Consider the following 26,863-nt stretch of genomic DNA (forward strand, 5'->3'; position numbering starts at 1 on the left):
AGAATCCATCAATCACCTCCTGAAAGAGCTCCCCAAATGAAAACTCCCAAGAATTTTAATAGTCAAATTCCAGAGCTTCCAGGTCAAGGAGAAAAGTAGACAAAGTAGTAAGCAGCCAAAAAGAAACAATTCAAATAGCATGGAGCCATAGTCAGGACAACACATTTAGCAGTTTCTACATTAAAGGACTGGAGGGCTTGGAATATGATATTCTAGAGGGCAAAAGAGCTAAGATTATGACCAAGAATCACCTTTTCCAGAGCTGAATAAAAATCCAGCTTTCAAATATAAGACTCAAGAAAAGTATAAAAAGATAGACAGATAAATCATAAGGGATTCAATAAGGTTAAACTGTTTACATTCCTACATGAGAAAATGATACTTGTAACTCCTAAAAACTTTCTCATTATTAGGAAAGTTAGAAGGAATATAAATAGAGAATACAGGTATGAGTTGAATATGATGGGATAATTATCTAAAAGAATAAAATTAAGGGGTGAGAAACAGGAAGTGGGAGAAGGGGAAAGGGAAAGGTAGAATGGGGTAAATTATCTGACATAAAAGAGGTATGAAAGAGCTTTTACAGTAGAAGGGAAGATGGGGGAGGTGGGGAGGAACACATGAACCTTATTCCCATTGGAACTACCTCAAAGAGGAAATGACACAAACACTCAACTGAACATAGCAATCTATCTTACCATACAAGAAAGGAGGGGAAGGGAATGAGAGAAAGTGGAGATGATTGAGAAAGGAGAATAGATTGGGGGAGGTAAAAGTCAGCAGAAGCAAAACATTTTTGAGAATGGATATGATGAAAGGAGAGAGAGAATAGGACAAACAGGAGGAAAACAGGATGGAGAAAAACACATAGTAGTCATAACTATGAAAAAATTTTACACAATAAGTTTCTCCGATAAAATCTTTATTTCTCAAATATATAATAGAGAATTGATTCAAATTTACAGAAATGAGAGTCATTCCTCAAAGCTATCTTTAGTCATATGAAAAAAAAATGCTCTAAATCACTATTGATTAGAGAAATGCAAATTAAAACAACTCTGAGCTACCACTCCATACCTATCAGATTGGCTGATATGACAAAAAAAGAAAATGACAAATGTTGGGAGGTGATATGGGAAAATTGAGATACTAATGCTCTGTTGGTGAAGTGGTATATTGATTCAACCATTCTGTAGAGCAAAAACCATGCATACCCTTTGACCAAGCAATACCATTACTAGGTCTTCATCCCAGAGATAAAAAACAAAAAGGAAAAGAACCTATATGTACAAAAATATTTGTAGCAGCCCTTTTATGGCAAAGAATTGGAAATTGAGAGGATATCCATCAATTGGGAGATGGCTGAACAAGTTGCTGTATATGATTGTGATGAAATACTATTGTGCTATAAGAAACGAAGAGCAGGATGCTCTCAGAAAAACCTGGAAAGACTTATGAACTGATGCAAAATGCAATGTGCAGAACCAGAAGAATACTGTATACAGTAAAAGCAATATTACATTATGATCAACTGTAACTTAGCTATTCTCAGCAATACAATGATCTAAGATATTTCTGAAGGATTTATGATGAAAAAATGCTATCCATTTTCAGAGAAAGAACTGATGGAGTCTGAATGCAGATCAATGCAAACTTTTTCTTTATTTTTCTTGGGGTTTTTTTTGTCTGCATTTTCTTTTATAACATGATTAACATGGAAATGTGCTTTGTGTGACTGCACATATATAACCTGTACCAAACTGCTTGCCTTCTCATTGAGGAGAGGTGTGGGGAGAGAATTTAGAACTCAAAAACTTTTAAAAACCAATGTTAAAAATTGTTTTTACATATAACTATGTAACTGCGGGTACACACACACACACACACACACACACACACACATAATATTAAATTTACATGAACTGACTCAGAGTAAAGTAAGCATAACCAGGAGTATTATTTGTACAAAAAATATGGAAAATATCCTTGAAAGACTTACAGACTCTAATCAGAGCAATGACCAATAATGATTTCAGAAGACTAATGATGTAGTATGCCACTTGCCTTTTGGGCAAGAGGATTCTAGATGCAGAAGTAGGTATAAATTTCCAGACATAATTCATTACACCACAAATGTTTGCTTGCCTGTAACTTTGTAAGAAGAGATAGCTTTTATCTTTGCATCCTAGTGATTGTGTGTGTGTGTGTGTGTGTGTGTGTGTGCGTGTGTGTGTGTGTGTGTTTAAAGGGAAGACAGGAAAGAAAAGGGTATCAATGAAATATCTGAAAAATACTCAGAAATGAATGGGATTTATAGTGGGTATTGATAAGCAAGGCCATAATGCCACTATTGCACTAAATTTAAAGAATATTAAAAAGAAAAGTTATATATCAAGTATTTGCCGTTTCAAGTAAAATCCTTATTTTCCAGCCTTCCCTGTGTATGGAAATGTTTAAGGTGGTTTTTTAAAACTTATTTTCTAGTGGGGCAGCTAGGTGGCGCAGTTTATAGAGCACTGCCCTGGATTCAGGACGGCCTGAGTTCAAATCCGGCCCCAGACACATAACACTTACTAGCTGTGTGACCCTGGGCAAGTCACTTCACACCATTGCCTAAAACAACAAAAACAAACAAACAAACAAACAAAAAATTATTTTCTAGTGCATAATAAATTTTTAAAAAAATATATGAAAGGATAATGGTTTGGAGTTACAGTAAAGCCCCACATCATGTTGCTGTACTGTTAATCAGTACTTAAACTTCAAATAAAATATCTTCTATGTACAAGACACTGTGCTGGGTGTGGGGAATACAAAGAAACAGTCCTTGCCCTCACACAGCTTACATTCTACTTTGGGACCATAACAATACACATATCTTTAATACAATGCAAAGAGTGAAGGAGCCTAGGAAAATATCAGAGAAAGAAGTTTTAAGAAAATGTGAAGACGGAGAGGGTACTCTTTTAGTTCACATTTTAAAGCTCAGAAATTAGTTTTTAAGAACCAGTGGCTAAAGCCACTGTGCTGATTAAAAAAAGAAAAAAGACAGGCTCTGTTAGTAGGCACTTTACTAAGATCTTATGTCTGCAGCTGGTTACTGCTGTGTGTATACGTACACACATGTTCATAATAATGAATCCCCTTCCCCTCATTAAGTGTAGTGCTTATATGAATCAACCTCTTTGTGGGGAGTATAAGAGGTGATTATATATATACATACACACATAAATAATGTAAACTCTACTGCTAGACTTTGTATCCCATCTTGATTTGAAATTTTTTTTCAAAAAACTTTTGGCAGATGGGACCTGGCATAGAGGGAAGATAGTCCTTTCCCCAAAATATTACTTCTATCGGTTCCTACTCAAACTAGAAGTATGAGACAATACTGTCAGTTAATGTATAATTGTGTATTTTACTTTCCTAAAAGTCTCCCTTATTAGAAACACATTTATTGACGAAGATAGAAGTATTTTCAACTCCCTCCCTAATCTCCCTTTAAGTATTCAGCTCAATGCTCTCCCCTCCCTTCCCAAAAACCTTTCAAGTTATTTTCTTAGCAAGGAAAATACAAATCCCGGCCTTCAGAAAGGAAAAGGATTTTTACAAAATTATTCTATACTTTTCACGAATAAAGACATTAGAGCTTGATACCTTTTTTTTTTTTTTTTGGTCTTTGTTTTTAGGCAACTGGAGTTAAGTGACTTGCCCAGGGTCACACAGCTAGTGCCAAGTATTTGGTCTGAGGCTGGATCTGAACTCAGGTCCTCCTGACTTCAGGACTGGTGCTCTATCCACTACACCACCTAACTGCCCCCCCAGAGCTTGATATCTTTATGAAATACCTGACAATTTCTATTTTTTTCAATCTTTTGGCTTTGTTTTAACATTTCTTGCTGTCTCATGGAGTCAGTTTTCCAAGTTTTGCTTCTGTAACTCTCATTTCTTTTTCAGTTCTTTCTTCTAGTACTCTCATTTCATTTTAAAAATCATTTTTAAGTCTCAAAAAAATCATCATTTCTTTCAAGAATTCTACTTAAACTTGTGTCCAAGCTGTGTTTTTCTTTGAGGCATTGCTTATACATGTTTTGGAGTAATTTTTTTCTCCTGGGGTTTGTATCTTAGGTATCCATGTCACCATAATAGCTCTTTATGGTAGGACTCTTTTTTGTTTCCTCATTTTTTTTTAAGTGAGGCAACTGGGGTTAAGTGACTTGCCCAGAGTCATACAGTTAGTGAATGCTATGTCTCTGAGGCCAGATTTGAACTCAGGTCCTCCTGACTCCAGGGCTGGTGCTTTTTATCCACTGTACCACCTAGCTTCCCCTGTTTCCTCATTCTTCCAGACTTTACACTAGGGACAGGTTCTTTTGGAGGAAATGTCTAGGCTGTGCTTGGTCCTATTTTGTATCCTTTTGAATCCTGCTGTTGCTTTCTCTGGATATTGAGTGTTATGCTCTTCTAGGATCTCAGAGACATTTCAGGGTGGGGATCTGAATTGCTTTCACTATATTCAAAGTAGTCTGTCTGATCTTGGGTGAAATGTGACCATTTCCCTCATAATCTGAGCTCTGCAAACTCCTGACCTCAGTTTGGGTCTGAGCACCATTGACTATTTGCTTTCCCCTAATTGCAGCTTCAGTAGTCTGCTGCTAGGCGGTGCCACAATCAGCCAGTTGGAAAGTTCTGCAGGTTCAGAGGGACAGAACTTCAGTCTTTCCTTTGATTTGAGTTCTCAGCCATGGTTATTCCACTAAAGGCTTTAGATGGGCTGGGGGTCAGATCTGAAACTTTGTTCTCGGAATCGGCACTACATAGCTGCTAAACTCTTCTGTTCCTGATCCCTGCCTTGTACACAGCCTTAGGCCCAGGTCCACTGGTGACCATCACTTGGGATAAGAAAGTCTTGCTATCTGCCCTCCCTACAATGATAATCAAACTAACATTACAATTGCTATTGAAAAGGATATGACAAACTACTGCCCTGTGGATCCACTCAGAGTTCCTAGTATTTAAAGTTGAAGGGTACATACATACCTTCCTTAGCAACCATTACCTTCTGTCACACACATTATGTCAGCCTTGTTCATGTTTTCTCCCTATCTTACTCTACCTTCCCCTTGTATTTAAATTTGTATGTCCATATTGTTTCCTTAGAAAAGAGTTTAAATTCTTTGAAGGCAAGGACTGTTTCATCTCCAACACTAAGCACAAAGTAGGTGTTTAATAAATGTTTGCTGAATGAGTGAATTCCCTGATCCCCCTAGTTTATTATATTCTTTCTCTTTTCAAATGCTTTAGAATTAATTTGTCTAATGTCCCCTTTCCTCCAATAATTCCCTGGCCTGTATTATACTCCTTTGTTTATCCTCTCCTCTAATATAAGCTCCTCAAGGCTGGGGGCAGTATTTTATTTTTGGCTTGTATTCCCAGAACCTAGTACAGTGCCTTGCACATAGTGGGTGCAAGGGACTAGATAACTAACTGGGTGTGTATGAGGGGTAGCAGTATGGCTGGGAGTATGCTAGCATCACTGTCAGAGACAGAGATGTCAAAAAAAGGAGTTTAAGTTTACGGAAAGAGATAATAAGTCAGCTTTACGCATGTTCAAGGTGAGGCACCAGTGGAATGTCTAAATGAAACATCCAACAGGTAGTTAGAAATTTCCGAAAGGTCAGGGTTTTAGTTGCAAATCTAAGAGTTGTTCAAATAAAGGTGAAGTGGATGAGATGCTAAAGAAGAAGGAGAGAGAGAAGAATGCCAAGGACAGAGTGTTGGAAGTCTACCCACATTAAATAGATGGAAAGAAGAAAAACTAGCAAAGGGATAGGAATTAATTACTTTAAAACTGCCAGTAACAGATAATTGTTAGAATATGACATGCTGATTTATAAATATTGACATAGTCATGTTTATGCTACACTTATCCTAGTAGCAATTAAAATGTCATCTCTTAGAAAGAGAACTTCTCTTGCACATGTACCTTATTATTTCTGAGATAAATGAACAAAATCTAAAATGTTAAATCAAGCAATCAATCACAAATAATAGTCACGAACTGACTGTAACGTTTGCAGACACAAGAAGAAATATTTACCAGGAAATTGTGCTTGTAGGGGTTAAAATAAAAGAGCAGAACTCTGGAGTAATACTGAGAATTGGGGCCAGCAGAAGAGCATTTACAGTGGATTACTAAGCTTCCCAAATCACCAAAGAGGTAAAGTCCAGCAATATAAGACTCCTTTGTAGCTAACTAAAAATACATTGTCAGTGGATTTGTCCAGTTTTATGTATAAGCAATACTTCTTTCACCTGAACTAATACTAGTAGTCATATAAGCCCCTTATTGCCATGTGCTGCATTTTTTTTGCTAATCTTCAAGGATTTAGCTTCTTTTCCACATACCTCAGGGCACCAACTGATAAAGCTCTAACTCTCCATTTTTCCAGGACACCAGCAGTGCGGCCTTGCAAAAAATGAAAATCGCTCAGGAGATTTAAGGGGGAAATTTATTTTTAAAATCCTGACTTGCAGCAAAGAGGTGGATTTAAAAAAAGCTTATCTATCAGGAATCAGTTTAAATTTTAATTCTATCTGGGAACTCTTTCATGCATTCTAGCTTTAAAGTTTATCTTTTGACAGGGACTTTTTGCCAAGGTAATGGGCAGCTTTGTCAATATAATCTGTCCAAGTTTTTTTTTTTATTAATGTTAAACTCCTTTCCTTACAAAAGAACACACACACACACACAAATACACACACACACACACACACACATACATACATACAAACACAGGAGGGAGGGTGGCAACAAATTCTTGATAGATCCAACTGCTTTGTATGCAAATATGTTTAAAAATATAATTGAATTAACAGAAAAAAACATTTAATAATTTATTTTGAATTATGTAATGTGAGTAAGTAATTATCCTGTTGCTGTTCATCAGGTATCATAATAACTAGACATTATTTTCAATTACAAACATTCTCTGATCATATAAAATATTGCAAATAAGAAAAAAGTCAATTAGATCATTACATTGTAATAGCACAACTCTCAGTCAATACAGGTATGAGACTAGCTTCCATTATATCTGGCAAGTAATTCTTACACTGGAATACAAATTCCTAGAAAATACATATTTTTTTAACATTGAAGGCAAAATAAAAGCCTGAGTTGACTTTAAGAGACTTGAGAAGAATCCTCCCCCAAAAATTACACACACACACACACACACACACACACACACACACACACACACACAATGAGAAAAAAATAAACAACAAATCTACTTTAGAAAGAAAAGCATGCCAATATGTACAACATAGAAAATGAAATGTTAACAGGAAAAGTTTTTTATTCTTTTTTTTTTGGTTACTCTGAATCCTTCCATTTCAGCAGCTGATTACTATACAAAGGAAGGCTAGATATAAGGCAATAACAGTTCAAACTCAGTCTAAGAATGATTTTATGACCATGGGCAAATCAACTCAGTACTGAAAAACTTTCTCTGATCTGACTTCTGGAGACCTTACAGCAAATGGCAAGACCATGACTCTGAGACACTTACATAACTTGATGGTAAAACAAAGTGACTGCTTTTTATTGGATTGGGGGGGGTATTCAATGATCAATATCAATTTATCTTTGCTACTGGAAAAGGAATGACAATCGACTACCCCATGGTTCCATTCACAATATCTGTAATTATGATCCCATTCCCCCATTAGAATGTAAGCTCCTTGAGGTCAGAGACTGTTTCCCTTTTATATTCCTAGCACCCTGACACATCATTGGCTCTTAATAAATGCATGTTCATTCATTCATATAAAACTAAAATGTCAACAACTATGATCAAAATTTGGTGATTTTTCCTGGGAATTTACACATGAAAAAAATACAGAGAAGAGGAACAGATGGAAAGCAGAAGGAAAAAAAAACAAGCAGGAGAGCTTTAAAAGTTACATATTGAATATATTATATGCGTAAAAGGAAAAGCAAGTTGTACACATTAGAGATTCACATTTCATGTACAATACTCTTTTTCTCTTATACTTTGTATATAAAAATGTTCATTTTATTTGGTGTTGCTTTCGCTGTTTCTTGCTCTCTTTTTTTGGTCCATTTCTCTATGACTTTGCTTAAGCCACTCTACCAAGTTTAGGCTTAATCTTCATCTCTTCACCCTCAACTAAATATGCTTATACCCTTTCCTTCCTTCAAGGCCCATTCTGAACATCTATAGTCTTAAACAAATTAAGTTAGGACTAAAAGAAATATCAATGTTTAGGAAAGGAAGAATCTTCACAAAAATGGGGAAACAGTCTTCATCATACTAAACTGCACACCTACTGAATTTAGTATTATTAACATCATGGCATTGGAGCATGGGGTGAATGAAAGAGGTCAAATTTCACATGTGTGTGGGCCATTTAGCTTTGGTTGTATTCTCTGACCAGAGTATGGGCCCCTGTTATAAAAACACATTTTTGGCCAGCAATGAACCACTAGGTATATTCCAAAGAGATCAAAGAAAAAAGATATGGATCCTTTTATACAAAAATTAAAAAAAATTTTTTTTTGTGATGTCAAAGAAGTGGAAACTTAAGGGATGCTCATCAACTGGGGAATGACTGAACAAGTTATGGCATATGATTATGACGGAATACTATTTTACTTTAACAAATGATGAAGGGGATGGCTTCAGGAAAACTTCCAAAGACTTATATGAAATGATACAATGTGCAGTGTGAAGAATCAGAAGAACAATATACATAGTAACAGCAATACTGTAATGCTAATCACATGTGAAAGACTTAGCCACTCTGATTAATATAACGGTCTGTGACTATATCAGAGGACTCATGATGAAAAATGCTGTCTCTACCTCCAAAAAGAGGACTGATGAACTCTCAATGCAGACTGAAGTACACTTTTCTTTTTTCTTTCTTTTTTTCCCATAACATGGCTAATGGAGAAATATTTTGTATGATTTCATATGTATAATAGGCATCACATTTTTGTGCTTTCTCAATGGTTGGGGGAAGGATGAAGGGAAAAAGAGAATTTGAAAAGAAAAGGAAAAAAATGTTCTAGGTCATAAGAATTTGTTTAGAATATGCTGATGGAGCAACACGTATCTGTCATCATTGTCTAAAAATAACTCAAAAGTATGCACTCTATTAATGAAGGGATTGTGTCATTGTCTTTGCTGATGAAGATCAGCTTTACTGTCACTGATAAATCTGATTAGAGCCAACAGAAATTATCTTAGTGGGTAAATAGTTTTATAAGCTAGTTTTTGAAATGTTTTTGAAAAATACCTTCTTGATGACTCAAGACAATGTTTGACCCATTGAATATTTATGTGCTCCTATGAGTAGATCAGGATGGTGGCACTTTTGCTCGCATGACTATGTACATTACAGTTTAGATAGAACCATTTTCTTATTTTTCCAAAGTGCCTTAGTAATTGATTTATGAGAGTCTCTGGAAGCCACCTTCCCATGTTTGTGGCTCTAGAATGGTGATCTGCAAACATTTTTGATCATGTATCACTGTTAGCAAAAACTGAATATGCACCCCTAATATAGGTATGCTTACTTATTAATAAATTATATACATATACTATTTGTTAACAATTATATATATTATTAAACTTACACCAAAATGGAAATTAAAGGACAAAATATGGACCAAATATTTGCTCCTAAAGTCATTTGGGAGCTACTGGAGTTGAGTAGTGTAGTAAAATGGTCAGATTTGCATTTTGAGAATGTCAGTTTGGCAGCTGTGTGGAAAACAGGTTGGAGTGGGAACAGAGGATTGAGGCAGGGAGACAAATCAGGAGGCTATTTAAATTGTCCAAAGCAAGACGCAATGAGGATGGTAGTCCTAGAAGTGGAGAGAAGGCAATAGATAGGCGATACATTGATGAAGTAGAAACAATGAGACTTGGAAAACAACTGTATACGTAGAGTGAACAAGAATGAAAAGTCAAGGATGACAGTGAAATGGGAAAACTGAGTGATTGAAAAGACAGTGATTTCTTCAGTAGAAATATGGAAGTTCAGTAGATTTGGGGTAAGAAAGATAATGTAATGAAATCTACAGTGTAAGAGACAACCCATCCATGCCAGCTCACCCTATGCAACTCATTTTCCTACACAAAATAAAGGAGAGGAGGGGCTCTTACTCACTAACCATTACCCTAAGCAATAGGACCCATCCCTCCAGTGATAAGGTGATCTGGGGAGCAGGGATGTTGCCAGAGCAATTATATCAGATGCCTATTTAGTTACACTATATATCTTGCTAACAAACTCTGAGGAACCTACAACCAAATGGCCAAAGGTGGTAGGGGGTAGAATGTAACTGTAAAGTGATTTGTAAAGGGTTATGAAGAAGTAATGTTGGAGATAAGATCACAAGAGCTGCTGTGGGGAGGTTAGCTATGACCCATCTTCCCACCCCACCCCCCATATAGTTGATCATAAATCCCTTGGGGTCATTCTATGGTCCTCATTTTGGAAAATCTTGCTCTAAACTAGACCCTCCCTCAGGTGAAAAGAAATACAACTCTTTCCCCATTTCCTGTATACTTCGACATTCCCTTACATGACATTTACCTCACTACTTCAAGAAATCGTAATTTTGTTGGTGTGCATATTCCCTCCACTAATGTAGATCTTAACCTCTTTATAACTTATGGTCAGAGGTTCTTAGAATCATCAATGCAGAACTGAAAAGAACCTGAGAAGTTACTAAGTCTAACCCCATCACCTCCCCCCCAATTTGCATATGAGGCACGGCCTAAGGAAGTTAAGTGACTTGTCAGGGTTACCTAAGTAGTCAGCGTTGGAGGAAGGATTTGATTCCATGTTTTCTTAACTCTAAGTCTAACACTCTAACTATTGCGCCACATGGCCCTGAGGTAGTCTCCTATTGCATGTACCTCCCATCTTACACAATATATACACTCCATCATTGGGCCTACACTCAAAGACCTTTCAGCCTTTGGTATTTTTCAGAAGTGCCAAAGCTCTACCTCCTTACAGCCCCAGGCTAAACTCCATACTATCATGAAGCATTTAAGTAGACCTGGAGGTAAATGACACTGATAGGAGAATAAACAGGGTTGGAAAAGAAAGAATAGAAACCATAGCACAGCTCCAAATTAATGTCCTCCATATTATACTTTCAAGGGTGCTAACAAATTTTCCACATATGCTACTTGAGTTTTACCCTTTTGTGTAAGGGCTAGGATGTAATAGATGGCAAGGTGGCAAATAAGATTAATAGGCAAATTTAAAAAAACACAGCTGATTCATGTTACCATACCAGACAGACTTAGTGTGGAAAATGTCCATGTTTCTGCAGAATCTGAAGTTGCTGGTATGAGATCCAAATTGATAAGAAGCAGCAAGCTGTAAGTCAGGGCTACTGTTCCTGCAAATTTTACCAGTTTTTCCTATCTTGGGGTGGGTGAACGGACAGAAAAAGTGGGGAAGGGAATAAGACATTACAAAATATTCATCACAATTCATGAATATTTAGCCATTACTCTGAAATCTGTCCTAAAATGACACTTGTATCTCACACGTATTTATGCCTTCCAGACTGGGTTTATATTTAAAAGTACTGTGTGAAACTTTGCTTAAATAATGAAGGCCTATGGGATAAGGATGATGATGATGATGATGATGATGATGATGATGATGATGATGAAATAATAATTCAAATTTATATAGTACTTTATGGTTTACAAAGCATTTTTCTTGCTGTATGTTGAGGAAAAGCATGGAGAGGGTAAGAATAAATCCCATTTAGGAACTAATATCAAAACTATATTCTAAATTGTTATTCATACTCCTTAACATAAAGCAAAGATGGCATCAAATGTATGAGTACCCTGCTTGACACCCCATGAGTTTAGTGGCCAGAAAACAAGCCATGTGACTAGCAAAAGACAAAGATATTTCATCCAAGATGACTGGTAACCAAAATACATGTAAAGTATAACCAAATTGAACAGAAGTAAAATACAAAACTCTAAAATGTTAACTGCGTAATCAACTTAAAATGAAACCAATTGTATTAGCTACCAATCAAGAGACTTTTTCCCATCAGAGTTCCTCACCTTCCACAAGTTTGGTGCAAATGTTTACTATGAAAAAACCTGCCTTATTAATCCCCAGATGTTAACATCAGAATCTAAGATACTATCTGGTTTCAGAGGCATTTGATAGGATAATGCAGACAGGCAGGAGGAGAGATATAAAATGTACTTAAATATGTAAGATATAAATTAAAGGACTGATGGAGTACTAATAACTAGAGATCGCAGAAAAAGCTTCATGGAAGAGGTGGCACCTGAACTGAGTTTTGAAAAAAGGACTTTGACACATGGCAATGACAGAATATATTCTAGGTATGAGTCTTCATAAATGAATGGAGGCAAGAGATGTACTACTGAGTTCTGGAAATAATTAACAGACTGATTTGGCTAGAATATAGAGTTTGAGAAGGGAAATAGTAAGGAATAGGCCTGGAAAAGTAGCCAGCAGCCAGCCTGTGGAGGTCCTTAAATGTCAGACTAGGACTTTTTTATTTTAACCTAGGAACAAGTGATTAATGTAGATAAGAGCTGGTTATTACTTCTATAATGTTGTTCTATTTGGGTTATGAATTTTAATATATTTTTCAGTGTATAGAGGACCCAATCACAAGTTAAGAGAACACAAAAGTACTATGTGTAGAGGTGAAAGGGACCTCAGATGCTAATTCACCCCCTTTATTCTGAAGAGGAAACTGAGGCACAGGAAGGGTAAGTGACTTATCCAAGGACACACAGATAGTAATAACATAATACTGTTTTCAAATGTTAAGTAGGTCAATCTAAAAAAAATTGTGAACTGCTTTTTTTCCTCTATTTTAAAACCAACCTTTCTAGTAAGAAGGGCTAGTTTACACTCAAAGTAAATATGTGTGAGTGTATTTTTCTTATATATTTACTTTTTTACATATTTTACATGTATTTACTTTTTATACAGATACACACACAAATACCTATATGTGTATGTGTGTATCAATATACATTTATACCCAGAGAGGGTGTGTGTGTGTGTGTGTGTGTGTAATTGTTATGATTTTGTTTATCTGTGGTTTTCAAAAGGCCTTTATTCAGATAATGTATACGGGGATAAAAATGCCTTACCTTTTCATGTTTGTGTTTCTCCTTTTCCTTTTCTTTTTTCTCCTTTTCCTTTTTCTCTTTTTCCTTCTCTTTCTTCTCCTTCTCCTTCTCCTTTTCTTTCTCCTTCTTTTTCTTCTTCTCCTTTTTGTCTTTCTTCTTATCTTTCTCTTTAGGCTTTTCTTTTTCCTCAAACAACTTTTCAGGAAGAATTGGGGACAAGGAAGGCAGCATCGATGGCAGTCTCATTGCTGCTGCAGGACTGAACATGGGCAAAGCCATTTCTTTAGGAGGTAATACAAGTGGAGTTGATGGAGCTTTTATCCTGTCTTCCTTTCCTTTATCTTTCACTTTCTCTTTCTCCTTCTTCTCTTTCTCTTTTTTGCCTTTCTCTTTTTCTTTCTTTTTATCTTTGTGCTTCTCTTTCTCCCTCTTCATGATGCCATCCTTCAACCTTACTTTTGCATCATCATCAAAGTCTTTTATTTTGAATTTGTAGGGATCTGAGTCTTCATCTTTAATAAGGTCCTTCCAAGGAAACTTTGTTTCCCGGTTGACTTCTTTCTCTTTCTCCTTGATTTTTTCTTTCTCTTTGCTTTTCTCCCTGCTCTTTTCTTTCTCCTTCTCTTTCTCCTTGTCTCTTTCTTTCTGTTTTTCTTTCTTTCTCATTTTTGTCCTAAGCTCCTTTTTCAATTTTTTTTTCACTTCCACTGATGAAGCCAGTTTGGTTTTCTCTTCATATACTTTGAGAAGAGGTTCTGGAGTAGGGGGAGAAGCAGAAGGAGAAGAGAAATATGGAAAACTGGTGGGGATATTGGAAGGAGTTCCCATGTTTGCTTTCCGAATAACCTCATCAATGGAATCATCCATTGTCCATGAAATATCTGAGCTTGAAGTTCCCCCTGAAGGAGGGATAGGGGTGGATCCAGGCTTACTGAAACTGTTGGAAGATACTGAGGCTTTGGGAGTAGTAGTCTCTGAAACAGAAATCCTCTTAGGGCTAGTAAAAATTTCTCCTTCTGATTCTGAGCCTGAGGAAAATTCAAAGGGATCTGGTTCGCGTTCAGCACAAGCTCGTGCAATCACAGCATCAATGGAGTCATCAATAGTTTTATCAGTTACAACAACCTTCTTAGATTGATTCTCACTGTTCAGTTTCCCAGAATCAGGTGGTGTTTGAGTTTGTTTTACTTGGATATTTTCTTTACCAATTTTGTCACTTAATGCAGCCAAAGGAGTTCTGTTTGGTGTTTCAGCTTTGACTGGTGCTTGAGAAGTATGAATTAGAGCTTTGGGACTCTTGGGACTCTTGGGACTCTTAGCACGTCCAGGCGATTTTTTCTCTTTGGATACAGTTTTTGGTGAACGAATAGGACTTCCAACCATTGCTGGTGATTGAGAGGTTTTAGGTGATTTTATCTTTTGTCCAGGAGAGCTGATTTTGGCCTTGGTTTTGGGTGTTAATGTTTTTGTTTCTAATGTTTTTGGAATTGGCATCTGTGATTTTGCAACTGGAGCCAACATTGGTGGTTCTGGTGATGGAGGGGCTAAGTCTGTACTGTCTTGCACATGAACTGGAGATAGCATTGGTGGAACCTTTTGAGTATTTATTGAACTAAGTGGTTCTCGTGGTTCCAATATTACATCAAGGGTGTCCCCTTTGGTACTTGCCAGCCGTGGTCGTTTCATGGCAGGTATTTCTTCAGCTTCAGGACTGTCTAATGGTCTCTTGCTCAAGAAATTCTCGTCATTAATGGTCTCATCCTCCTCCAACTCTCCTTCTTCTTCCAAAGGAACCTGCATGGCTTCTGCTGATGTGCCTCCATCAGTAGGTACCTGCTCCTCTTCTTCCTCTGTTATAAAGCAGAAAAACAAAAATTGCTTTTGTAGTTTGCTTAATGCATAATAACAGTTCCTCAGAGCTGGATTACTAATAGACATCTTACTCACACAAAAGGTAAGGTAATATAATAGAACACAAAAGCTTCTCCAAACTGCAAAACCCGAATAGTGTTAACACTGAGAGAAAAATAGTGACTACGTAAATTATGATGTACATATGGAATAATATAACAATAATCAAATTCTATCACCAATTAATAGCATTATTGCTGGATGTCTTAGAGGCTGTTAAGAAGCTAGCTTTAAAATTCTCTATAGATATAGACATGTGTCAAAATAAAGACCTCACATGTTTTAGGATAACTATAAAATGCACACAAATAAGGTAATATTGAAAAGCTTGAAATGATACAGCAAGTTAAAGTAGACGTGATCTTGACAAGAGTTTATTAAAAAGTTTTCCTTTGCACAGCTATATGTATAATAATCATTAGGTGACACTTATTGCAGGAAAAGGATATAACATTACATGTTCTGTTTCTACCCTTCCATAAATGTAGCCTCCAGAATTTTTAATCTAGTACTTTACAAGATTGCAGAAATTTATTATAAAGCAACTAGCACAAGGTAAGATAATAAATTTATCACATTCAGATGAGATTCTCCAAAAAGCTGGGTGTGTGGATAGATTTCAGGAGGTCTATTTAAAAAAAAAATACAAGTTGTATTTTCACTAACTTCTTACTGAAATTTAGCATCTCCTTCAATTATGAATGTAGGCAACAAATACTATTCTGAGAAGGGTCCTTAGGTTTTAAGATACTGCCTAAGGAGTCTATAACACACAAAAAATTAAGAACCCTTATTCAAAAGAATCAGTGAATCTAATTATCCTAAGACCTATACAGTATTCACTGAATCAGTGAAAAATATAAATTCAATTGTTTAAAAAACAGACTTGAATAATTGGGGGTGGCAGAGTTGAAAATATATACAAACTAAATGTCAACTTACAAGACAAAAAACCTCTGTAACTTAATAGCCTTTTCTTCCACATAATATATTACTCTTGGTACTGAGAAATTCAGTAGCAACTCAACTGCAGAAGTATAGCTGTGAAAGTTGTGTTCCTATAATTTCAGTTTGCTAGAGAGGCATTCTAGCACAATGAATGCAATGTTACATATGGGAGCCAGGAAATGTGAGTTAATCTCCTAGCTCAGTTGTTCAATAATACTTTGATTATGGGCAAGTAACATGTAAGAGCCTCAGTTTCCTCATCTGCAAATGACAATAAAGCTGACACTTACACCCACACAGGGTAGAGTGTTGACTAAATGTAAAGAATCACATAAATACGAGCTATGCACTAAAGTGAATAGCACCTTGCTTTTCCACCCTAGAGGTTGATCTGGGTCCTGCATCAGTTGTCTGGGTGAGAATCCTAAATAGGTGAGCCTTATCTAGAAACACTGTAAAGAAAAAGAGAAAATTTTTGTTGTGGTGAACTAGAAAAAGTTCCACCTATAGAATCAGAAGAACTACACTCAAATTCTACCTCTAATACTTGCTACATCTCTATGACCTTGGGCAAGTCATTTCCCTTCTTTGGGCCCCAGTTTACTCATCTGTAAAATGGGGAGCTGGATTAGATGGCTTCAGAGGTCTGTTCTAGATGTGAATCTATGCTTTTGTGATCCTTCTGAATGAGCTGAGCTAGAGATCCTGAGTTAGATTAAGCTAGTTCCAAGACAGAATCTGAGTCTGGGTCATTTCTAGAAAGGGCATGGGCTGGTTTCAGAACAAACCAGATCTTTAATGCTCCCTCTGGAGATGTTTAAAGCTATATTTTAGTAACAGAATTCTAAGAAGTATATTATTTAGTTTTATTAGCTTAATTTCTTTCCTAATCATCTTTATTCATAATTATCTCAGTTTTAAGAACAAACCAGCAGATTTGGAATGAACAGCATAAAATTTAGGGTTTGTTTTTTTTTTAAACCACTTTTAACCTAGGTAAGGTCTACTTCATCCTTGAAGGAGATGAAAACAAAAAAAGCGACAATAGGCAAGTAAAGTGTAAGTAAGTTTCCTTGTCTGTAAATGACAATAAAACTAATACTTCCAACCTCATATGATGGACTGTTGAAAGAAAAGTGAAAGAATCATATAAATGCGAGCTACACACTCATATAAATGTGAACAGCACCTTGCTTTTCTACCCTAGAGATTGATCTGGTCTTTGCTTCATCATTATATAAATCTCACAATGCTGTTACATGGATAATTACTGAGTAATAATTATTGAGCATCATTCTCTTTTCCTAAGTATCTTTCTAATTTGCTATATTTCTTTTAAAGTTTTATTGCTCTAACTCTTCTCCTAACCCCCGAACTCGTATCTTCAACTGTCAGGATATCCCATAGACATCATAAACTCAACATGTCCAAAACTGAATTCATTATCTCCACTACCACCTCCCTCCTCCAAACTTCTTTATCATTTTCAAGGACACCACAATTGTTCTAGTCATCCAGGCTAAAAATCTAGATCTTATCCTTGACTCCTTACTCTCTCTCTCTTCCCCATATCTATTCTGTTGCCAAGGCCTGACAATTTTACCTCCATAACATCTCTTTTATATGCTCCCTTCTCTCTTCTGATACTGCTACCACCCTGACATAGCCCCTCATCAGCTCAGGTTCACTCACTTTCACCCTAATCTAATCAGTTGCCAAATCTTGTTTCTATATCCACAATATCTCTTTACATCCAACCCCTTTCTACTTAGATGGCCAACACCCCTTTTTTAGGCCTTCATCACCTCTTGCCTAGACAACTATAATAACTGCATTAATTGTTTCCCCAGCCTCAAGGCACTCTGCTCTCCAACTCACATACATGCTCAAATGATTTTTCCTAAAGTTCAGATCTGACCATATCACTCCTTTACTCAATAAACTTCAACGGTTCTCAGCTGCCTCTCAGATCAAATATAAGCTCCTCTGTTTGGCTTTTAAAAGGCATTTTACAACCTAATCAAAACCTATCTTTTGAATATCATTATTTATTATTCCCTCTCTCACATTCTACAGTCCATCCAAACTGGCCTATTTGCAATTCCTCACACATAACACTACATCTCGGTGTCATTGCACTGGTTCTCCCTCATGCCTGGAATGCATTCTCATCTCATCTCACCTTCACCTCTTAGAATCAATACCTTGCTTCTTTTCAAAACTCTGCTCAAGTGCCACCTTCTACATGAAGCCTTTCCTGATGCCAACAGATACTAATGCCCTAACCTCCTTCCCCCTCCTCCAAAATCATATTGTTTTTGTTTTATGTATATTTGTTTATGTATACATTGTCCCTTCAAATGAATTTAAGCTCCTTGAGTACAAGTTCTATATCACTTTTGTGTCTGTATACCCTAGCACAACTCTTGGCATATATTAGGTGCTTAATAAATGCTTGATGGTTGACTAATAATTGGGGGACAAAACAACAGTCTTCTATGACGAGTGGAAAGGATTTGAAAATTATGTTTCCTTTTAGTAGTCTCTCAACTTTTTAGATTCTATGAATTACAGTTTATTTTGCAATATTAAGGCAGGAAAGTATAAAATAGAAAAATTAAGTTTATCTAATCTGCATCTGGTGGAAAAAGAAATTAGGTTGATGTGCATACAAAGAATTGGCGAATTAGTTTTAATCTGTCTTTCCTAAGAAAAAACTCAAATCTGTGCTCTAACTGAGAGTAGGAAAACAAATATGAACTGAATATTTGATAGCTATTGGTTATTACTTTAATAGCTTCTTTATCCCCAGTAATATGTTCATTTAAACTTGATTTTTTTGAAACAATAACAGAAAACTTATTTGTTGAGCAATATTTTAATACTGAAAAACTTCTGTTTTGCCATGATGGGCAGGAAAGAGAATGAAAACAGGGTATGCAAGGCTCATTTCTGAGTCACTGGCACTTTTTCCACAAATACCACGATAAGTCTGTATGATCAATAATCAAAAAGGATGATACTATAAATTTTAAGTTCATAAGATTACAACTCAATTGAAATGCTTTTAAAAGTATTCACTGCTGAAGTAATCATATATATTTGTCTTCTAAAACACCAATATTTTGAAATAGGAAGACAGAATTGATTTTGGTATCCCCTTTCACTGAAAACATCAAATGGCTTCATACTACCTTCTGACTTTTCTCCTTTCTTCCCCCAACATTACACCTGAAGTTCACATCTCAGAATTCAGACCTATCTACAACCTCCCATCAAAATATATGAATTTGATGTGGTTCACTTTCTCAACATCCTAGTTCCTCTTTTGGGTAACATAAAGCTACAACTTTATGTCATCCAATATATTATGTAAATTTGTTAACATTTACCTTCCCAAGTAACCCATATTTTAACAAAGACTTATGAACTCATGACTTTAATCAATAAAACAGATTTTAGGACATTTCAAACACCTACAGGCCAATGAGAGAAAGATTTTGGGACAGGAATAGCTTTTTCTGCTCTTCAGACTGTCATAAGTATATACAACAATTTAGGTCTAAGCAATATTACAAAAACAAACAAGAAGCAAATCAAGGAAAAGGTGAACTATTGCCCAGGGTCACACAGCTAGTAAGTGTCAAGTGTTTCGTCTGAGGCCACATTTGAACTCGGGTCCTCCTGACTCCGGGGCCAGTGCTCTATCCACTGAGCCACCTTGCCGCACCTTGTTGTTAGATTTTGAAGCAACTAACTAAACCTCTTAGAGGTCGAATTCCTTTATCTAGAATTAACCACAATCAATAAATTAGAAATATATACATAGAAGGAGCAGCGGGAATAAGTTTCACTTGAACTTCATTTTCATCCAAATTGGTCAAAAGAGGGTGCGCGCGCACGCACACACACACACACAGAGTTTGGTGTAGAAATATATTTAAACTCAACAGGGATACAGATCGGAAAAAGAAGAGGAAGCATAATAGAAAGGGTAGAATTCAGGGAGGAATTAGTCAAAACCCAACAAACCCTAAGCTTGAATAGCAAAGAGCGGGTTAAAAGGAAAAAAATTAAAGGGTAAGAACTTATAATAAAGAGTGAGCAAGTTGTATGTAGAAAAGAAAAAAAAAGTGAATAGGAAGGTAATATACAATTAACTATTACAACTGTGAATGTGAATGGGATGAACAATTAATAAACAATTATTTAATTTGGGGGGGCTAGGCAATGGGGTTAAGTGACTTGCCCAGGGTCACACAGCTAGTAAGTGTTATGTGTCTGAGGCCGGATTTGAATTCAGGTCCTTCTGAGTCCAGGGCCGGTGCTCTATCCACTGAGCCACCTACCTGCCCCAACAATTATTTATTAAGTGACTACTTTGTGCCAGGCACTATGCTAGGTGCTAGGGATACAGAAACAATTTAAAAAAATCCCTACTTGGAATTAATTTACAGTCTGATGGGGAGATAAAAATCTAAAAAATGCATACAGCATAAAGTTAATAAATATAACTATGTACAAAATAGTTAAATACAAGGTAGTTTGGGAGGGAGGGCATTAGCAATTGGGAGGGTACAAGAAAAGGCTCATACAGAAGATAGTGCCTGGGCTGCATCTTAAAGGAAAAAGAGAACTCTGTGAGGTAGAGGGAAGGAAGGACTACATTCCAGAATGCCAAGGCACAGACATGGGAATTGGAATACCATGCATATAAAAACGGGAAAAGTAGTTTGTCTGGATCAAAGAATATGGAAAGGAGAGTAATGTCCAATGAAGCTGAAAAGATAGGTTAGGGCCTAGCCTTTTAAAAGCTAAGCAGATAAGGCAATGGGAAACCAATGGAGTTGATTTGAGTAGGGCAAAAATATATCAGGTTTTAAGGAAAGTTACTTTGGCAGGAGTGTGTAGTATAGATTGCAGTAGTAAGAGACTAGAAGCAGGAAGACTGATTGGGAAGCTGTCGTAATAACACAGATGAAATGGGACAGGGCCTGAAATAAGGTTAGAGCTGTGCAAGTAGAGAAAAGGCACAAGATTATAAGAAACAGTGTGAAGGAAGAGACAGAAAGATTTAGCAACTGACTGGATATATGGGGTGAGAGAAAGTAAGGAATCCATGATAATGCTAAGATTACAAACCTGAAATCTGGAATGACAGTGGTACCTTTAACAGAAATAGGGAAGTCTGAGAGAGAGGAGAGTTTAGGGGCAAAGATAATGAGTAGTTTTACATACTTTGAGTTTCAGATTATCTCTAGCATATTCAACATGAAATGTCCCAAAGGCAACTAGTAATACAGGACTCTCAGGGGAGAGACTGGGGCTTAGACAGGTAGATCAGGTAGTCATATGCACAGGTATGATAGTTAAGCAGACAGCAGATGACAATGTTATCAGGCAAGAGAATAGAGTGAGAAGAGAAAAGGCCCAGGCCAGAATCTTGGGAGTCATCCATAGCTAGTAGGTATATTGTGGATTTTGAGCCAGGAAAGGAACACGAAAAGGAGCAGTTAGATATGAAGTTAGGTGAACCAGGAGAAAGCAGCGCAATGAAAACCCACAAAGAGAACATCCGAGAAGAGAAAGTAGTTATAATGTCAAATAGAGAATACAGGTCAAGAAGGATTAGAACCAAGAAAAGAACATCAGAGTCAGCAATTAAAAGATCACTGATAACTTTGAAGAAAACAGAGATGACCAAATGGGATCAGAGACAGGACACCTATATCTGGCAAGGCTGTGTCCAGAAGCAGTGAGGAGGTGACATTAGAAGTACGGGAGAACAGCAGGAGGCGGCAACTAGCACAGTGCCCAGATCAGGAAAGTACAGGTATCCTGGACTGTGAGCTCCCTAACACTCTGTCCTGAGACACCAGAAAGGGCCCTGAAGATCCTATGATCCCTGAAACACTATGAACTTCAAAGACCCAGGAAACCTAGAGTGAGTCAAAGCAAGGCTGACTATCTAAACCAAAGCCAAGAACCAGGAGGGACCTGGTCCAGACACAAAGATCTAATTCAGGAATTAAAGGTAAGAGTAATCAAAGAAAAAAGCAATCGGTACCAAAAATTATTGCAAGTCAGAGTTTATTAACTTGAAGCAGAGATTTAAAAGGAAAAAAAATGGATTAAAAAATTCTAGGGAAAAGACTGAGTTTTCTTATCTTGCCTAGGCTAGAAGTGTAAGGGCCACTCATTGCCTGACCCCACTGCTGATCAGCATAGAAGCTCTGACCTACAATGGCCCACTCATCCCTTCTTTGACCGCCTAGTGAGCTCCCAAGGGCTCACTAGGTTGGCAAGAGACTTTATGCTGACACCTGGTAGTCATACCGAAGCTCACAACTTTCAAATTCAAGTGATTCACTAGTTTGAGTTTTCCCATAGCATGGACTACAGGTGTGTGCTGCTATGCCTAGCCAGAAAAATAGCTATTTCTGTGAGGACTACATGGATATCTGGAAGAAATGAACTAACAGTTTAAAAATAAAGTAAATGCTCTTGAGAAAAGAAGTGGAAGAACATCAAGTAACTTGTAAGAGAAATGGAAAAGCTTATACAAGATATGGAAAACTAAAACAGACCAAACTGAAATCCAAATAGACCCCATGACATATCAAGAAACATTAGAATAAAACCAAAAGACAGAAGAAAATGTAAGATATAAAATACAAAAAACAAGTATCCTGGAAATCAGACCACAAGGAGAAATAATTTAAGTCTCATTGGACTCTTGGAAAATAATGATTTAAAAAAAAAGTCTGGACACTAGATTTCAAGAAATAATAACTGAAAACTGCCCAGATATATTAAACCCTGAGGGTAAAGTCAAGATAGAAAGAATCCACTGATTACCTCCTAAAAGAAAGCCAAGAAAGAAAAGTCCTAAGGATGTCAGAGTCAAAACCCAAAGTAAAAAAGGTCCAAAATTCCATATCAAAGAAAACATAATACAAGCATTCAGAAAAATGTAGTTCAAGTACAAAGGAATGACAGTCAGGATTACAGTTCTCCCTTCCACATCACAGGAGTTAGGGGCACACCACTCCTGAGATCTGGAAAATCCCTGTAAAATTTTTTGGTCCTCTCTTTGGTACCAGAGAGAAAGTCTCAATTTTTTCTTTTTCTTTAATGGGGTGTTTCCTGTACCTTTTTGTAAAATTTGGGTTAAGTATTAAGTATAGGCTCTGTGTCACCTGCTGGCCTTTGCATGTTATCTGTGGCTTCCACAAAATTCCCCCTAAAATTCCGTTTTAATTTCTTATGCCAACTCGCAATATATTGGAAATCATGATGGGGAAAGTTGTGATATGGAAGGGATAACTGTACATAAAACCTAAGACCTGAGGACATCTTAGAATATGATATTCCAAAAAGCAAAAACTATTGGCCCACAATCAAGCATACCTTACCCTATAAAGGTGATTATTACCCTGGGTGAGGGTTGTTATTGGAATAAAAGACTTTCAAATATTTCTGATGAAAAGAACAGAGCTGCATAGGAATTCTGAAATATAAACACAAGAGTACAGAGACACCTAGAAAAGTAAATTTAGTTGAACAACTGGACAGAGTTATATGATGATATAGGTGCTAACATTCTAATAAGGGGAGAAGAAATAAGAGTCTTTTCAGAAGAACAGAGTTCCTGTGAGGGAACCATTCTATTCCAATCATTTTAAAATAGGGAAGAGAAAAGAGGTAAAAGGAGAAATATACTTGTGCAGATAGGACAAATAAGAGGGTAGAACTTGATACTTCTCATAATTGGGATGTATGAGAATAGTATACAAACATGAAAGAGGGAAAAGAGAGTGGTTATCAGGTGAACTTCATTCTTATCTGAAATGAGCAAACATACACATGCAGCTTGGTAAAGAAATACATCAAACTCAACAAGGAGACAAGTGGGAATGGGCGAGGGGGCTAAGAGGGAAGATAATATCAGAGAGGGAACAGTCACAAAAAAAACCTTACTATACTTAAAGAGAGATTCTTTGGGGGCTAGAGGGAGGGAAGTGGAAAAGAACTAGAACAAATGAAATGCCTTAGATTGTCTCTTAGGCAATTGGGGAATGGCTGAACGTGTATTATGAAATCATAATGGAACATTATTACTATGCTATAAGAAATGACAATTTCAGAATATTCTGCATAGTATGAAATGATAAAGAGTAAAAGAAGCAGAACCAAAGCAATTTATATAAGGACAACACTGTAAAGCAAAACAAAGATGAAAGTCTTAAGAACCCTAAATTCAAGTGTTTACCATGTCTCTAGAGGATTTATGATGAAGCATGTTACCCATCTCCAGTCAGAGAGGTAGTGAACACAAGGTGCAGACAAATGCATTTTTTTTGACATGGTCACTATATGGATTGCTTTTGCCTGACTATGTTTATTTGTTACACTGAAGTTCTTTCCCTTTTTTTATTCCCAGTTCATGGCAGGGAGGGGGGGAGGGGTATGTGCAACAGAGAAGGGGAATAAGCAATAATTATGCCAAAACAGGATGGGATAAGTATTTCTAATATACACAGGAGAACAGAAAGATGTTCAGAAAAAAAGCACAGACAAGCAAGACAGATTGAAAGTAATGTGCAGAATTTATTTTATACATGTTTTTAAAAAACAGAGAGAGTCATGGTTTCACAAGGAATCCTTTTTGTGTTGTATGTATGGAAATACCTTTTTTTGATGCGTATGTTCAGAATTTTTAAAAAAATCTCAAACAACCATTTTTACAACACGTTCTCTTTAGCTGCAGTGGCTGTCCTTATACTTTCAATGAAAAAAAAAAATAAAGAAAAAAGCTCACTAACTTACAGAAAGATGGCCCCAAAGAAAAGTCAATTTGGGGAACATATCACCTTTTACTTTCTAAAAAATATTCTTTATTATAAACAATATAGAACACTGACGTGATCGATTAAACTTGCTTTGCAACTATTTACATTTAGAACAATAGCATTCAATCCACAAAATTCTATAGCAACTTTTCAGTCACTACTTCCACATTTCCATCAAGATTCTTATGCAATATTTATAAATTTGTTGACAAACACTATACTTAATGACTCTGTGTGTGTGTGTGTATGTGTGTGTGTGTGTCTTGGACTCGAATCTATCAACAACTTTTCCTTATTTGGTTCATTCAAATGGAGGAAGGTTATGTTCCCTACAAGAACAATGTACAAACTCACAAATAAGTATTTAATTTCATTGTTTAGACCATATTGCTAATAAAAGCCAAAACTGTGGATTTATTTCCCCAAAAGCCAGCTTGTTTCATGGAACTGAAATTATGTAAAAAGATCATACACCTAACTCTGGCTTTCTCTTGCCCATACATGCTTCTCAATTGATGACAGAATGTGGATGGTCCATCACAGATCCACTGCCACAATTAGAAATATAATACAGATGAGAGGTTTTTTTGAGGGTAGATCAGCAACATCAGCATATGATGATTATGTTAAATTTGTACCAAATAAACAATCTGCTTTTTAATTAGAGTGGTGTCCCTGGAGTCAAAAGATCTGGGTTTAAATCATACTTCTGACATTTACTACCTTTGTGACTTTGGGCAAGTCATTTCACCTCTTTGGGTCTCAGTTTACCTGTAAAATAAAGAGACTGGACTAGATCACCTCTGAGGTCCCTTTCAGCTCTAACTTTATGATTCTACTTCATAAAAAATCATAAAATGGAGACATTTTCTATATGTTCCACTACTTACTCCCTCTTCAATTTCTAAAGCCATATTCAAATTCTCTGCATCATATAAATGTATATACATACAAACACATATGTATGTATATACATATATATCTACACACATACATATATACATATAAACTCTACAAGTCCACAAACAACAACAAAACAATGAAAATGAAAAAAACAAAGATAAGGCAAAGCATAAAAAGTTTCAACTCCAAGAGGTAGCTTGAGGGTTAAGTTCTAAGCTAGTGTAAATATTGACTTTAGAACAAAATACTTTCTTAACCAAAACTCTAAGGGTACTTAAAGCAACACTATAATCTAAAAAGCTTCTGGACATAAAAAAGGGAAATTGTTTTCATATGGCATGAAAGCTTTTTATCTCCTTAACTACACAGATGCATGCAACTTTCAAAAGCAATGGCATTTCCCCAAAATAAACAGAAAAAGTACTTGCAAATCCGATCCTAACCTGTATCCCTAAAGCCTAAACATACAGGAAAAATATGCTATATACCCATGTTTATCAGAATCAAATGTAGTGCTAAGTTTCTTTCTTTAGTGCTGTTTCTTTCTTATGTTTTTAAAATTGCACATTAGATTTTTCAGAACTGAAATTTAAGTCAAGTCTTTCATTTATGTAAATGGTGCTTACTATTGGCCAATGGTGACAAAAAACCATTTTGTACTATTAGTGGAAGTCCTCATTAGTTTATGCTTTATATTACCTTTATGCTATGTACTCTTTTTGTATTATTTCAAATTATATTTCAAACGTCAAAACCAAATATATTTGAAGTATCTTAACTCAGTTCTTTCAAGTGCCTTCATCTAGCTAATACTACGACTAAGTGTCATCAGACTATTCACTTAATACCAGAACGCTATTATAATTAATGACAATTTGGTGCTATGGAAAGAACACCAGATAGGTTCTAGAAGATCAGAATTCAAAGTCCATTAGGCCACTAACTTACTTTATAGCTTTGAGCAATTTACCTGAGTATTTGTTTATTCATTTGTAAAAAGGAGCTATGAAATCACAGGTCAAGTTCAAAAAGGTGGTGAAATTAGCTGAT

General features: G+C 36.3%; 1 protein-coding gene across 2 annotated transcripts in view; it reads right to left on the reverse strand.

Annotated features, from left to right (window-relative positions):
• TAF3 (TATA-box binding protein associated factor 3) overlaps nt 1-26,863 on the reverse strand; it is a 230,570-nt gene that overhangs the window by 66,409 nt on the left and 137,298 nt on the right. For both annotated transcript variants that reach the window (XM_020965107.2, XM_078154893.1), the window contains exon 3: nt 13,221-15,049. In XM_020965107.2, the coding sequence (XP_020820766.1) occupies nt 13,221-15,049 (1,829 nt within the window). The remainder of the gene's footprint in view (nt 1-13,220; nt 15,050-26,863) is intronic.

This window comes from Phascolarctos cinereus, unplaced genomic scaffold (assembly GCF_003287225.1).
Source record: "Phascolarctos cinereus isolate Bilbo 61053 unplaced genomic scaffold, phaCin_HiC Scaffold_1;HRSCAF=81, whole genome shotgun sequence".
NCBI lineage: Eukaryota > Metazoa > Chordata > Mammalia > Diprotodontia > Phascolarctidae > Phascolarctos > Phascolarctos cinereus.